The 13,581-nt window shown below is 42.3% G+C and overlaps 1 protein-coding gene across 1 annotated transcript; it reads left to right on the top strand.

Moving 5' to 3' along the window:
- The first annotated feature begins 2,489 nt into the window (after positions 1–2,489).
- IL12A (interleukin 12A) lies at positions 2,490–9,226 on the top strand. Its single transcript, XM_006908188.3, has 7 exons — positions 2,490–2,816; positions 3,500–3,654; positions 6,389–6,502; positions 6,841–6,882; positions 6,959–7,000; positions 7,097–7,240; positions 8,729–9,226. Exons 1-7 carry the CDS (start codon positions 2,801–2,803, stop codon positions 8,882–8,884), a joined length of 669 nt encoding a protein of 222 aa, XP_006908250.2. The 5' UTR covers positions 2,490–2,800; the 3' UTR covers positions 8,885–9,226.
- The last annotated feature ends 4,355 nt before the right edge of the window (positions 9,227–13,581 follow it).

The raw sequence follows: 13,581 nt of genomic DNA, 5'->3' as shown, positions 1-13,581 counted from the left end.
AGAAATTCTTAATTTTTATGTATTCATATTTATCAGTATTTGGTCTTATGGCTTGGGGCTTTGATGGTTTTAAGAAATCCTTCCCACTCTTGAGTGACAAAATAGTTTCCTACATTTTCTTCCACTACTGTAATAATTTTACTTTTCACATTTAGTCTTTAATCCATTTCTAAGTGGCTTGGCTTCTGTATTTTGTTTTAGGTTGGAGTCCAGTTTTATTTTTCACCGCATAGTGAGCACTTTCTACTAAACAATCCATACTTTCCTCATTAATCTGGATGTCATCTGTATCTTATGCCAAATACCCATATATACGAATCTGTCTCTAATTTTTCTATTTTGTTTCAGTGGTTCATCTGGCTGTTCTTTTGTCAAACACTATTTTTATTACTATTGCTTTGAACTATGTCTTTATTATCTGGAAGTACCAATTCCATGTCTTCATGATTCTTTTACAAGTTTATCTTAGATATCTATATGCTTTTATTCTCATATATTTTAGGGTAGGTTTATTATTAAGTTCCTCAAAACTTATTTGTAATTTATATTGGGATTGTATTGAATATATAAATTAATTAGAAGAGACTTGAGCTCTTTATATATTAAGATCTTCCACCCAAAAGTATAGAATTTATTTCCATTTCAATTAAATCACTCTATGTTCTACATTTAACTGCATCCTAAATGGCAACAAACAGCTCTTCACCTGTCATTTGCTTCACACAATCTGTTAGGTGAAATTGTTTCTGACAGCGCACTGGTCTCCATTCCCACAGGAAATTCACAGATGGGAGCATTGGAAGGAGCCTTAATGATCCACTATTGCTCTTATTTACACACATCTAAAAGACCCTATCACCCTCAAGCAGATGATTTGCCTAGCGGGGCTGATGCCAACAACAGAAAGAGCTTGAATCAGGCCAGGGGCTATCACAGCTTTCTCTTAGTTGGCTTCATCACCCCATCTTCAATGGAGATTGGCTCTGCCAAGTTTTCATAGTAGTACCTCAGGGCTAACGGTGACCACATCTAATCTGACATCAATGAAGACCCAGAGGAGAGAAAGAAGAAGCACCTACTCTTCTTTCTTGTATCCCAAAAAGTTTATCCCTATCCAAGATCGGGACCTCTGCAGAAAAGTGGACACTGGCAGCTCCACAGTGAAGTCCTGGAGCCCTTACAGTTGAAGTGCAGTAAAACCCATCAGAAGCTTTGAGTGAATGACCAAACACACCCTTTCCTTTCATACACACCCAGGATGACTAATGCTTGTGGTAGAAATGAGTGAACTGAAAAGTCCCACAAGAACCTCAAACCCAATACATCCAAAATGGAACTTTTGTCCCCCAAACTCACTCCCCTCTTACAGTAACCCCGTGCAGGAATGGAAACAACCCCTATTCAACCATTCTCAGTGCCTTTCTGCCCCCTCCCCACCCCCCACCTGAGGAGTTACCAAGCCTTGGCCCCTATCTGCCCTGAGAATCCCTCCTGCCCACCCCCTGTTCTCTATTCCGAATGGAATCTTGGCCATGCCCTCCCAACTGCTCCCTCTGCTCCACTCCTGACCCCGGGGATCCATCCTCAATACTACTGCTGAAGAAATCTTTGCATCATGCAAATCCGACCATGTCTCCTGCCTAAAACCCTAGAAGACTTCCCACAAACCTCAGCAGATTGTAGACTCTTTAGCATGGCATCTATTACCCTCACGGCACAGCCCCATTGTCTTCTCCAACCTCACACTCTGACAGCAGAACCTCTAGATCACTACTTTCCTCTACTCTTCCTGACTGTGCTTCTATATCCTATTCCCCCTACCTAGAACCTACACCCCACCACACTGAAAGTGGTCTAATGCCTATTCATACTTCAATACTCAGGTCGGGGCTGCCCCCGGCTCCCGGAAGCCTCTGCTGCTTCCTCACCCCCACTACTCCTGCTGAGGTGCCTTTTCCAAGCTTCTTCTCCCAGGACCCTGTGCATCCATCCCACTAAATTGTCACGATTCCCTCCAGGACGCTGTAAGAAACTGCATTCTATAAGAGAGCAGTTACTGCGCAGCCAGTCTGGTCTAATCCTTTTTCATGTTTAAGATAGAACCCAGGAACAAAACACACTGAGTTAGACTTGGTGTGGCAGGGACCCAAAGGGGCCTGTTCAAGGCTAGGTATCCCGTGCCTGGCACAATGTTGGCTTGGAACATTATAGACCATCTGAATGAATGAATAAATGAAGGCAGGAACGTATGAATGAATTGCCCATGCCCATGCAGAACTAGGCGGAAGGTCAGGATCAGCGTACATCCTGGATATGCTATATGAAAAGTGGATGGCACTACTTGGCGCTCTGCCGGGAGGGGGCGCTGCAGGGCGGCGGGGCTCAGGCTGGGTAGCTGGGGGTTGGGGGCGGGGGCCGTCCCAGAGACAAGAGGCAGGGGGTCGGGCGTGCCCGGCAGCCCGGTGCATCCTACTCCGCGCGAATTTCGCTTTCGCTTTGGGCCAGGTCGGAGGCGGCGGGGCCGTCCCGAGAGACTGCAGCTGGATACCCGGGGAGTTAATCCGAAAGCGCCTCAAACCCAGCTTGGTCGAATTCCACGTGTCACCAAGAAGCTGATGTAGAGAGAGACAGAGAGAGAAAGAAAGCAAGAGACCAGAGTCCTGGGAAAGTCCTGCCGCGCCTCGGAGCAATTATAAAAATGTGGCCCCCTGGGTCGGCCTCCTAAACACCGTCCTCACCTGCTGCATCCAGCCCTCGACGTCCAGCTGCTGGCTCGGTGTCCGCGCAGCGCCCACTCAGCATGAACCCACCGCACGGTGAGTACCGGGGCGGCCAAGGCTCGGGGCGCCGGTGGGGAAGGGAAGCAGCCCGGGAACAGGAGGCAGAAACTCGGGACTGCTCAGGGAGACTGAAGACAATCAGCAATTTCGTGTACAGAGAGAAAGGGTGGGGAAAGACTTATCCGTGGTTACCGTGCGCAGAGCAGGACACTGTCTTTTAATCTTGAAACAGCCCTGTGAGCTAAATATCATTGTGCCCACTTCACGAGTGAGAAACTGAGGCCCCACGGGATGGTTTCTTGCCCAACGTCCCTCAGCTACAGCGCTAAGAGGGCAGATCCCAGCCTACTTCAAAGTGAGGCTTTGTCACCCCACTCTTTTCAAAACACTGGGTGGTGAGCCTGGCGAGTCACTTCACCACTTAGCCTCAGTTTCCCAGCTTGTGAAGTGGCAATTTTTTCGGAATGAGCTCTGAGTCCAACACCCTTGTCTGAGCTATTGGGGGTCTTCAGAGCCAGTTGGCTTCTAACCCTACAATAGAGCACTGCCTTCCAAGAACTTGATTCATCTCTCAGGTGTTCAAGGAAGATTGAAAAAGGGTGGAGGGAGGAAGGTGCTCAGAAGGTGGACGAGTTCAGATGGCCAAAATGGATGGAAGGTAGAGGCAGGCCAAATCGTTTAGGCCGACAAGCTGAGTCCGCCCCATCATTCCCTTCCAGGACTCCTCCTTGTGGCCACTCTGGTCCTCCTAAACCACCTGGACCACTTCAGTTTGGCCAGGAACCTCCCCACAGCCACACCAGGCCCAGGAATGTTCAAGTGCCTCAACCATTCCCAAAACCTGCTGAGGGCCGTCAGCAGCGCACTTCAGAAGGTGAGCTTTTCAATGTCCCACTTTGCAGCCTCTCTAGGGAAGGGGTTTCTCTGAACCCCTAGTCACCTGAAGGAACTGCAGGGAAATTGTGGACGTTAATCAGGAGCTGTCAAGAGAGGAAGAGGGAACTTTACAAATGGCCCAACTATTAGCTAAAGAGTCTCAATGAAATTGTGTCTCCAGAGAAAGCAAGAGTGGTAATAAATTATAATGGCATTCATTTTGGCTGTGTCTATACAGAGGAAAGTGGATATTTACAGTGTTCCCTGTAGCCTGCCAACAGAGATGGAATTGTGTCAGGCCCACACTGTTTCTCTGACACACTTATCAATCCAGGAAACCGTTATTAGGTGCAGCCTCAGTGCTCCAGGGGCTACAAAGACAAATTAGACTTACCCTTCACGCTGCTCACCAGCTTCCAGTCTGGTGACTCAGTGTGTTGTCGGAGCAATGCATTTTAGGGAGCCTGTGACAGTACATATCCAGCCTTCATTTTTTAGGGATAGAGTTATATAATTTTATTTACAGCCTCATTCATTTTTTAGGTTTCCAATTTTAATGCAAAAAAATTTTTTTTTGCCTTTCAAAGCTGTTCCAGTGGCTATTGCTTTTGCAATGGCCAAACACTCTTTTGCCTTCTTGCTCTCTAGTAAATCTTTCTTGAATATTTTTAGCTTGTTGTTTTATGAGGATCTTAAAATAAACTCAGTGCCACAAGGCCTTCTTAAAGAACTCCTTTTTCCCTTATCTTTCATAATGTGCTGCCGATTGTTCCTTACAGTTCAATCAATCTTAATTAAAAAGGCGGCTCACCAAACGAAAACTGTAGAGATAAGTGCTTTGGTTCTTGAAGAAAGGTTCAATATGGATAAAATTTAGGCGCTCCAGTTTAAATAGATGCTTTATGTGAAAAAGCTGATTCTTCTACTCCCAGTTGTAGCATGGAAGGTCAAAAGATTGTAGAACTCAATTTGATATACATTTTTAAATATCATTCCTGTGTTAAATTTGCCAGAACAAATAGCTGGCTAACACAGAAAACAGAGGTGGCAAGTGCATGCCATTCACTGGCCATATCCACCTCACAGTTTTGCAGAGTTCACCCCATGTCTTTTATATTTTACTTTGAATTTTTAGTTCGATGCTATTGAAAAAGTAGACCTTTCATAAAAGCATCCAAATTTCCAGCTTCTCTTGAAAAAATCTGAAGAACTCTAACAGTGGGCCCACATTTCTATATCTAACTTTGTACCGCCTGCTCAGGAGAGTGGCTGCCCGGTCCACTTGGACCCCTCCAGGAATAGGGTATTTGTTTTCTACTGCTGCTGTAACAAATTACCACAGACTTAGTGGCTTTAAACAACCCAGATTTATTATTTTACAGCCCTAGAGGTCAGAAATCCAAAATGGATCTCACTGGGGTAAAATCAAGGTGTCAGCAGAGCCATATCCCTTTCTAGAGACTTCAGAGGAGATTCTATTTCCTTGCCTTTTCCAGCTTCTAGAAGCTGCCCACATTCCTTGGTATATGGCCTCTTTCCATCTTCAAAGCCAGCAATGGCCAATTGAGTCTTTCCCATGCTGCGTCACTCTGATTTTGACTCTTTGACCTCCCTCTTTCATTTATAAGGACTCGGTGATTACACTGAAACCACCCAGATAATTCAAGATAACCAACCTCTCTATTTTAAGATTTGCTGATTAGCAACTTAACATCCTCTGCAACCTTAATTCCCTTTGCCTTGTAACATAACACTTTCTCAGATTCCAGGGGTTGGGAGGTAAATATGTTTGGGGGGGGGGGATGTGCCTTATTCTGCCTACCAGACAGGAATTTTACTACCAGCTCCCAAATATGTTCTGTACTCTCAAGCCTTGATTCATGGCTCATGCAATTCTCTCTGCCCGAAACGCCTCCTCCTCTGCCATCAACATTCTAACCTTCTTAATACCAACGTCTGTCTCCAGTGAAGCGTTTGCTTCTCTTTTCAGCCCATCCCCAGGACCTTTACACCCTTCTCAGTGCTTCTACCTGCTGACCCGCCTCCTAGTCCTTTGGGCACTTGTCTGTCTTCTCAGATGAACTTAGAATCCTGGGGGATGTAACACAGTCCTCTTCGTTGTCATGTTCCTTAGTACCTAGCATAGTGCCTAGCACACAGCAGGCTTGTTGAATGGAAAAATGATCTCAATCTTCAATCAAAAAGTCATCTATTTCTTAAGTTTCATAATTATATTCAACTGTGCCTTCCAACATATTTGAAGGATGATAGCTACATGTGTGTGTACCACAAATCTCAACTTGTCTTTAAGGTTCCATGTTTGTTATATCCATCGAATTATGAACTTAACAGTTCCCCTTTAGAAGTTATAATTTAAAAGATATTCATAAAACACTGGAGCTTTGGCAGAAGGAAAAAAAAAACTGTTTTCACCAGAAGCAAGTGTCACAGTGTGTAGATGCTGATCAGCACAGCCTGTTGAAATGACTTATAGTGTTTACATAATGGAAAAACACATCATCCAGGGGAACATGTCGTAAACGCAAAAGGAGAGGAGGGAGGGAGAGAGTGCCAATGACCTGTTTCCTTTTGTCTTATGAAAAGCCCAAATTTCCTATAGATCAAAGGAATAGAGGTCAAGGGCAGCCAGCTCTGGCTTTGCTGCACTCCATGGTATGGGGAGCCAGGTGCCTTATGATTACAAACTAGGTTTCTCCTTATGTTTTTTACAGGCCAGACAAACTCTAGAATTTTACTCCTGCACTTCTGAAGAGATTGATCATGAAGATATTACAAAAGATAAAACCAGCACCATAGAGGCCTGTTTGCCACTGGAATTAACCACGGTATGGATGATTTTCCTCCAAAAGCACGTAATACAATTAAAAGCTGTGTGTCAAAGTCATTTTCTTCCCAAAAATGTGCATGTTGCTGGTCTCCACCATCATGGGACTTTAACAGGTCCCACTTCAAAGTTAGATTTAAAAAAAAAAATTATAAAAACAGATATGGTTTTTCACAACAATGTGAATGTGCTTAATACTACTGAACTGTACACTTAAAAATAGTTAGATGGTAAATTTCGTTGTTTTTATCCTAATTTTAAAAAACATGTATTTGAGAAGGAAAGTCAGAAATTTTTATATTAAGAATATCTTTGATGTGTGGTTTTTTTTCCCTCTAGAATGAAAGTTGCCTGGTTTCCAGAGAGATCTCTTTCATAACTGTAAGTCGAAAAATTAAAGGATTCAGCCTATTTTATGAATTTATACCATTGATGTCTGATTTTTTTTTTCTTCTAGAATGGGAATTGCCTGGCCTCTGGGAAGGCTTCTTATATGATGGTAAGGCACAAAACTCTTTCCTCAAATGCAGTAGGGGGTCGGGGATGTTTCTAGACCATCTCAATGGTTTCTACCCCATTTTGTCATATCACCTAGACCCTCTGCCTTAGTAGTATCTATGAGGACTTGAAGATGTACCAGGTGGAGTTCAAGGCCATGAATGCAAAGCTTTTGATGGATCCTAAGAGGCAGATCATTCTGGATCAAAATATGCTGGCAGCTATTGATGAGCTAATGCAGGTAAGGGCTTCATCCTATCAGTGAGAACAACTCCTTTGTGCTGAGACAGCCAGCCAGGGTCCCCGAAGAGGTATACAGTCAGCCCTTCCTGGACTAGGAGAGGCCTGAAATCCCCTTCTATAGCTCCTGCAGCGCTATGGCCTCGAGGGCGCCCTCTAGAGAAAGGGCAAATGTGAACAAGTCCAATTAAATAAAGCAGCCACCCATCTGTTACAAGTGGTATGCACCAGGCAAATGCTTTCATACATTTTCTAATGTCAGCCCTACAACAACCATTTGGGGTCTGTACAAAGGTGGAAACTGAAGCCTAGAGAGTGAGCCACTTGTCCGAGGTCATACAGCTTTTAAGTGGCAGAGCCAAAATCTAAGCCCCCATCAAAGGGATTCCACTGCAATTCTCACTCACCTCTAAAGGCTCCAGGATGGGCTTGTGAGTGACAAGCATGCAAAACAAGAGAAAACAAGCAGGACTAGTGCCAGTGCATGACCCATTCTGAACCAAAATGTGAATGAAATGAAATAATGACCTATCACCTGGGGACCGCCACGTTACTCATAAACAAGAACTTGCTTTGTAATTTCTGAAGCATCATAGCACACGATGCTAATACAAAACATAGAAATATTCATGTAAGAAAGAGCAGGGTGAGTGATCAGGGCATGCGATAAAAATGTGGTATCAGAAATCATGTCTAAAAAGGGCTTTATTTTTATTTCATTCATTCATTTTTTGGGGGGGGTGCCAAATTACTTGTTCAAAAGGCAGCGAGTGTAATACGAGTATCAAAGAATGTTACCATCCAGTGAGTTGCGGATATTTCATTTTCAGGACCAACAGTCAGGTGATTTGGGCACCGGAATCAATTCTACCAGTAATTAGACTATGCCAAGCCATTTGCCCCTGGGTGCCTCAGTTTCTTCCTCTATAAAATGGGAGGACTTTAGCCACCCTACCTTTCTTTTAGGCTTTTTCTGAGGAACAAGTATTGATCATTGTGCAAATATAAGGTCTTGCATTGAGTTTTCAAAGGGCTAAAAGTCGGAGGTTTATTTATGTGACCTATATGAGTGTCTGTAGTCAACAGGTCTGTTACTGATAAAATGTTTCGATCAATAGCAATCTATCACCTCCCTGTTCTAAAAAGGACTTAGCTTCTTAATGTAACATATAAGAATTAATTCGATTTGCAGCAGATGTCATCTTAACAGAATTGTTCCTGTCTAAAATGTAACTTCCACTGATGATTTTCTAAATAGCTTTAAGGGTCTTTTCAGAGCTCACTGAAGATACATGTGCTTGGATAATGAGAATTTCTTCTCTCAGGTTCTGCCTGGCCATCTGGCTGGGAGTAGACTGGCTTGGGTTTAGATGTCATGAGGGAGTTGGTTGCAAGGCTCTGAAACATGTGTTGGCTTCCCCCATTTTTATGGATGAATGTTTTAATTTTGGAATACCATATATGTCATGCTCAACATTTATTCTCCTAGGCCCTGAATTTCAACAGTGAGATTGTGCCACAAAAACCCTTCTTTGAAGAACCAGATTTATATAAGACTAAAATCAAGCTCTGCATCCTTCTTCATGCTTTCAGAATTCGTGCAGTGACTATTGATAGGATGATGAGCTATCTGAATTCTTCCTAACAAGCTGAAGTCTCCCCCAACCTTAAAGTCATATTTATAAAAATCTGAACCAAAGAATTTTTAATAGAGAGGGGGTGACTTTACCTGGTTCTACTTAAGCTAGTACAGTAATTTTCATGTTTACATTAGTCACTACCCAAAAGTTGAATGCTGTGACTACTATATTCACATGATTCCTTTCATCAAGTATATTTCACATTTACTATGGATAAGTAAGTTGTTTTAAAGTTTTAATGAGCAAATTGCTAAGGAGGGAAAATTTCTTCACTGAACATTTTTTTTTCTTTTTAATAGAAGAGCAAGAATTCATAAGCTATTTCTATATCAGTGTTTGTAGAAACACTCGAGCATAATTTATTTTAAACTATTTATTTATATAATTTTGTGTTCATGAAAGCATGTGAATTTTTATTTATTTATGTTATATTTATTAAAATATTTATTTTCAAATGGATTTGAGAAATACCATGTTCGAAAAATAAAATGATTGAATTAAAGTAACTCTCATATTTTTCCAATGTAATTGGAGTACTTTAAGTGTTAACACACACATTGTGAGAAAACTGAAAACTGATGAAATCTGAACAAAATTACCTTGAAAAGAATGCCACGATATTCTTACCCATTTCCTAACTCCTTTAATCTCATATTTTAAAGGGAGCCTCATAAAACTAGATATGCTTTCACACTGAAGCCATTAAAGTTTTTGAGAGTATACTGTATTATTTTTGTTCAACATCTGAATCCAAAATACATAAAAATGTTTTTCCCTGTTAGCCACAGCCCCATCACATACTGTGCATTAGACAAATACATAATAATAACCTCCAACTGGGAAAAACATCATTAAGAGAACTTCTAGTTAGATTATTCTAATTGTTGTGCCCCTTTGGGCCCTTGGGGGAAGTTGTTTCTAAATTACAATGAGAAAAACTCTCCATTTGCTTTAAATTATATAGAACTTCTGCCTGAACCACATGGATAATTGCCTTGCTTTGGCTTAAGAGATGTGCTCTTAATGATGCAAGTATTAAATTCCATCTTCTTAATACTCTAAACCATGTGAATTTTAAAAGGTTCAGCTGACAGAATACCACGTAATTTTAGTGCTCTGACCATCATATTCCTCCTTAATATGAAAAGGAGGAATAAGAAACAAACTACTCAGATCGGCCCTCCTTTCCTCATGTAGAATCCCCACCACCTGGTTGACTCCAGTGCCCATCCCTTCAAGAGGAATGTGTTTGGCCACCCCAGGTCCTCATCTGTGTAGCAAATGTACTCGTTTTTCAGATTCCCACCCCACTTGATATACAATTAGATAGAAATCACTGGAAGCTGGATCCCATCGCATCTCTCTTTTTCTTTAGGGATTACTCCACAAGCTTGAATGACCCACAGAGTGGTTCATAGACAGGAGTTACTTGCCATTAAGTGTCAGGTTTGAAGTTGCAGCAGCTTTCATTAGGGAAGAGCTCTATGGCTTGATGGGGCTGGGAAAAAAAGAGTTGCTGCTACCCCTCACAGAATGGCAACTTGTCTCTTGTCTGTTCCCAGAAACAAGAGAGGCAAATAGATCATCCATCCCATGGACGGGGTTTATACAGAGAAACACAAGTGTTACTTTACTTCTAGAAATTACTATGATGTATGCTTCAAAAACACAACTGGCACAAGAAACATCTTCCCAACCAACTCCACCCTTTGTTACATGGTTAGTTTTCCATTTTTTTAGAGCCTGAGTCTGCAGTTTACAAGTTTAACGTGGTCACATTTTTTTAACCTCACCCCGTTTCTTCTTCTAAGAAATGAAGATAATACTAGAACCTGCCTCAAAGATCAGCAGGTTGGAACAACTCATGCAAAACACTAGCAATATGTGCACAATAAATGTGAGCAATTTTTGAAAATTATTATTAGTCTTTGGACTTGGTGACCAGGCTAAATTGGTTAAAGCTTCTTTGTTACTATTATCTCTGCAATTCGAAAAACTGTAGCCCCTATTTCCCAGGGCTGTTATGAGAATTAAATGACACAGTACAGTCAGTGCTGGCATGTAGTCAGCGCTCAACATCGATTGTTTTAAATTGTTAGACTGTTTGTTTAATGACCTGAGTGACACTGCCCCTCCACGGCACTGGGCCTACGGTGGGCATTCACAGGAGGCTGTCTGGTGCAAGACTCAAGGGCAAAAAGGCAGGGCTCTTGCCTTCGCAGAATAAAGGGTGGGAAGCAAAGTAACCTAATAAGACCGAGGCCCCCTAAACACATTCCCCAGTCCTAACCTATTAGAGATTCCTTTGATTAACAAATTACTTTTTTAAAAAGCAAATAAACAGGGAAAGTATTTCTCACATCTGAGAATAACTTAATCAGATAATTAACATGAAAGCCAGCAGATACCTATCCCACTGAGGGCCCAGAGCTTTGGGGAACAGGTAAAGTTCTGGGGAGTGATCCAGGCAGACATTCAAAGGTGGGTATTAGACAACTCAAATGAGATGCAAAAGGACCTTAGGTACCATAAGGAAAGGAAACATAGGAACAAAAAGGGAAGAAACCAGCTTGGCCCGGGGCAGCGCTGCATAGATCATAAATACCCTGGGCTAGTCAGTTGCTGTCCTCATTTGAGGACTGAACATCTGGTTGTAGTTAGCATAATTTTGGTTTCCTAGTTTTAGGCAAAGTGCATTACAATATTGCTATGGACTAAATGTGTCGCCCTAAAACTCATGTTGAAACCCTGATGGTATTTGGAAATGGGGACTTTAGGAGGTTAGTTAAATCATAAATATGGAGCTGCCATGATGGCGTTAGTGCCCTTATCAGAAGAGGCACAGAGATCTCCACTCCCAGCATCCCCATGTGAGGACACAGTGACCAAGTGGCCAGCTGCAAACCAGGGTGGTTGCAGGGAGCCTGTGCAACCACTGCATCCTTCTGCCTCTTGTATAAAGGTCACAGTAAGTCATGGGACACTTCAGTCATAACCATACAGACATCACCATAGCTTTTATGTATCCCCTCTCTGCCTATACTTGTGAGAACCTCAAGTATAACAAATGTCATGTTATTCATGCATTTGTGTTCTCGGGCCCCGTTACTCAAAAATAGTAGAAAGAGAGAAAAAGGCAAATCTTCATGGGTTCCCACCTGTTTTTCATTTCCTTTTCTAATCTAGAAATAAAGTCTTTATAGTCTTTAGCATCAAATTATTCCCAATTACAAAAAAAAAAAAAAGTTAAAAATCGAAAAGGCACATGCTTGCTTGGTTCAAAACAATTATATATGCTTACGTTGGGGGGAAAAATCCAAAATTCATTAGCCTGTTGATTTGAATAATTTACATATCTATGGCTTGGGATTATGTGGTTACTGTCCTGCAGAAATACTGTGCCAACATACCACAGTGGTGAACCAGAAAGTAGTTTACTTCACTTCACGTTGCAGATGTCTTAGAAACAAACTCCCCGATGACAGTTTAAAAAACCCTAGCATTCACCTCACTGGCTGGTTCCCACACTGCAGGGGGCTCAGCAAGGCTCCTCAGGTACCTCTCAACTGCCCTCAGAAACCCTCCAACCACAGCAGCTCCTCTTGTGAATGCTCTGCCAACGCAGGTTCCAGGTAAGATTTCCTTTCACGAATGGCTTCCACAGCCAAGGAAAAGTTAGAAACTCACTGAACTAGTCCAAGCTCCTCCCTGCAGGTTTTATAAGTAACAAAACCATCTTTTTGATTTACCAACTTGCTTGAAAATAAAACACTGCTATCAAAGCATAGAGCATACACTCCCTTCTAAGAATGAACCTTATGCCAGAGGTTACAGCAAACAGCAAGGATGGACTTCCACAGAACAAGGATGGCTGACTAACTCTAGGCTGTCTAACTAGGAATCCTCATCAAGATTGGAACAAACTGGATTTAAGTCTACTGGCAGAACCGGAAGGCCCAGAGAAGCAGCAGAAGAACTTCAGAACTCCATGCTCAGATTTCAACCCCAGGACCTCTATTTTGGTATCAGCAGTTACAGAGCCATTATCAGAAATGCTCAAACCATGGAACGTGGGTTGGAAAAGACATAATTCCAGCAGTAACTCCCTGGTTACCCAGCTGGGATCATGCTCTTCAGCCCGCGTTGTGCTGCTTCACCCCAAGAAGGACTTCCGGCAATGGGCAACGGGCTAGGCTAACTGCTGAGACCCCCCATCCTCATGAGAACACCTTTAAAAATCAGCAAATACAGTGGCCTCTTTAGAAAATGGCGTGAAAATGTGCTTCCACATGACAAAGCTAGGGAGGAAACTTTTCCTCTAAAGCAATACAATACAAGAACAAAATGAGTCACGAATGTACAAATAAAAATCCCATTAGAGAGATGCACAGGTGAGGAACTATTATGAATCCAGTGTTTTTAAATAAAAACACACCTTCCTATCTTCCCATCATGGGGGGAAGGGGCTCTAAATCATTTTTGGAGTGACATGGGTTAAGGGGAGGTGCAGGTTCCCCTGAACCTGTGTAAATTCCTAGATGACCTAGTTTACTCGAGTTTACACTTACTCTGCCTGCATTCCAAGAACTGGAGTGCTGGGCACAAAACCAACTAGTGTCCAAACAGTCAAAATAATAGCAGTCGAGGAATATGACGCTTCAAAAAATAATCTGTAAGTAAATAAGAATACAAAGAAACCACA

This window comes from Pteropus alecto, unplaced genomic scaffold (assembly GCF_000325575.1).
Source record: "Pteropus alecto unplaced genomic scaffold, ASM32557v1 scaffold81, whole genome shotgun sequence".
NCBI classification, from domain to species: domain Eukaryota; kingdom Metazoa; phylum Chordata; class Mammalia; order Chiroptera; family Pteropodidae; genus Pteropus; species Pteropus alecto.
Note: the sequence above shows the minus strand (reverse complement) of the source record. Positions and strands in the feature narration are given on the sequence as shown.

Excerpts from the sequence above, each read along its gene's own strand:
- IL12A (XM_006908188.3), top strand. Across the intron at positions 3,655-6,388 it reads TCAGCAGCGCACTTCAGAAG|GCCAGACAAACTCTAGAATT; the intron begins GTGAGCTTTTCA and ends TGTTTTTTACAG. Across the intron at positions 7,001-7,096 it reads GGAAGGCTTCTTATATGATG|ACCCTCTGCCTTAGTAGTAT; the intron begins GTAAGGCACAAA and ends CATATCACCTAG.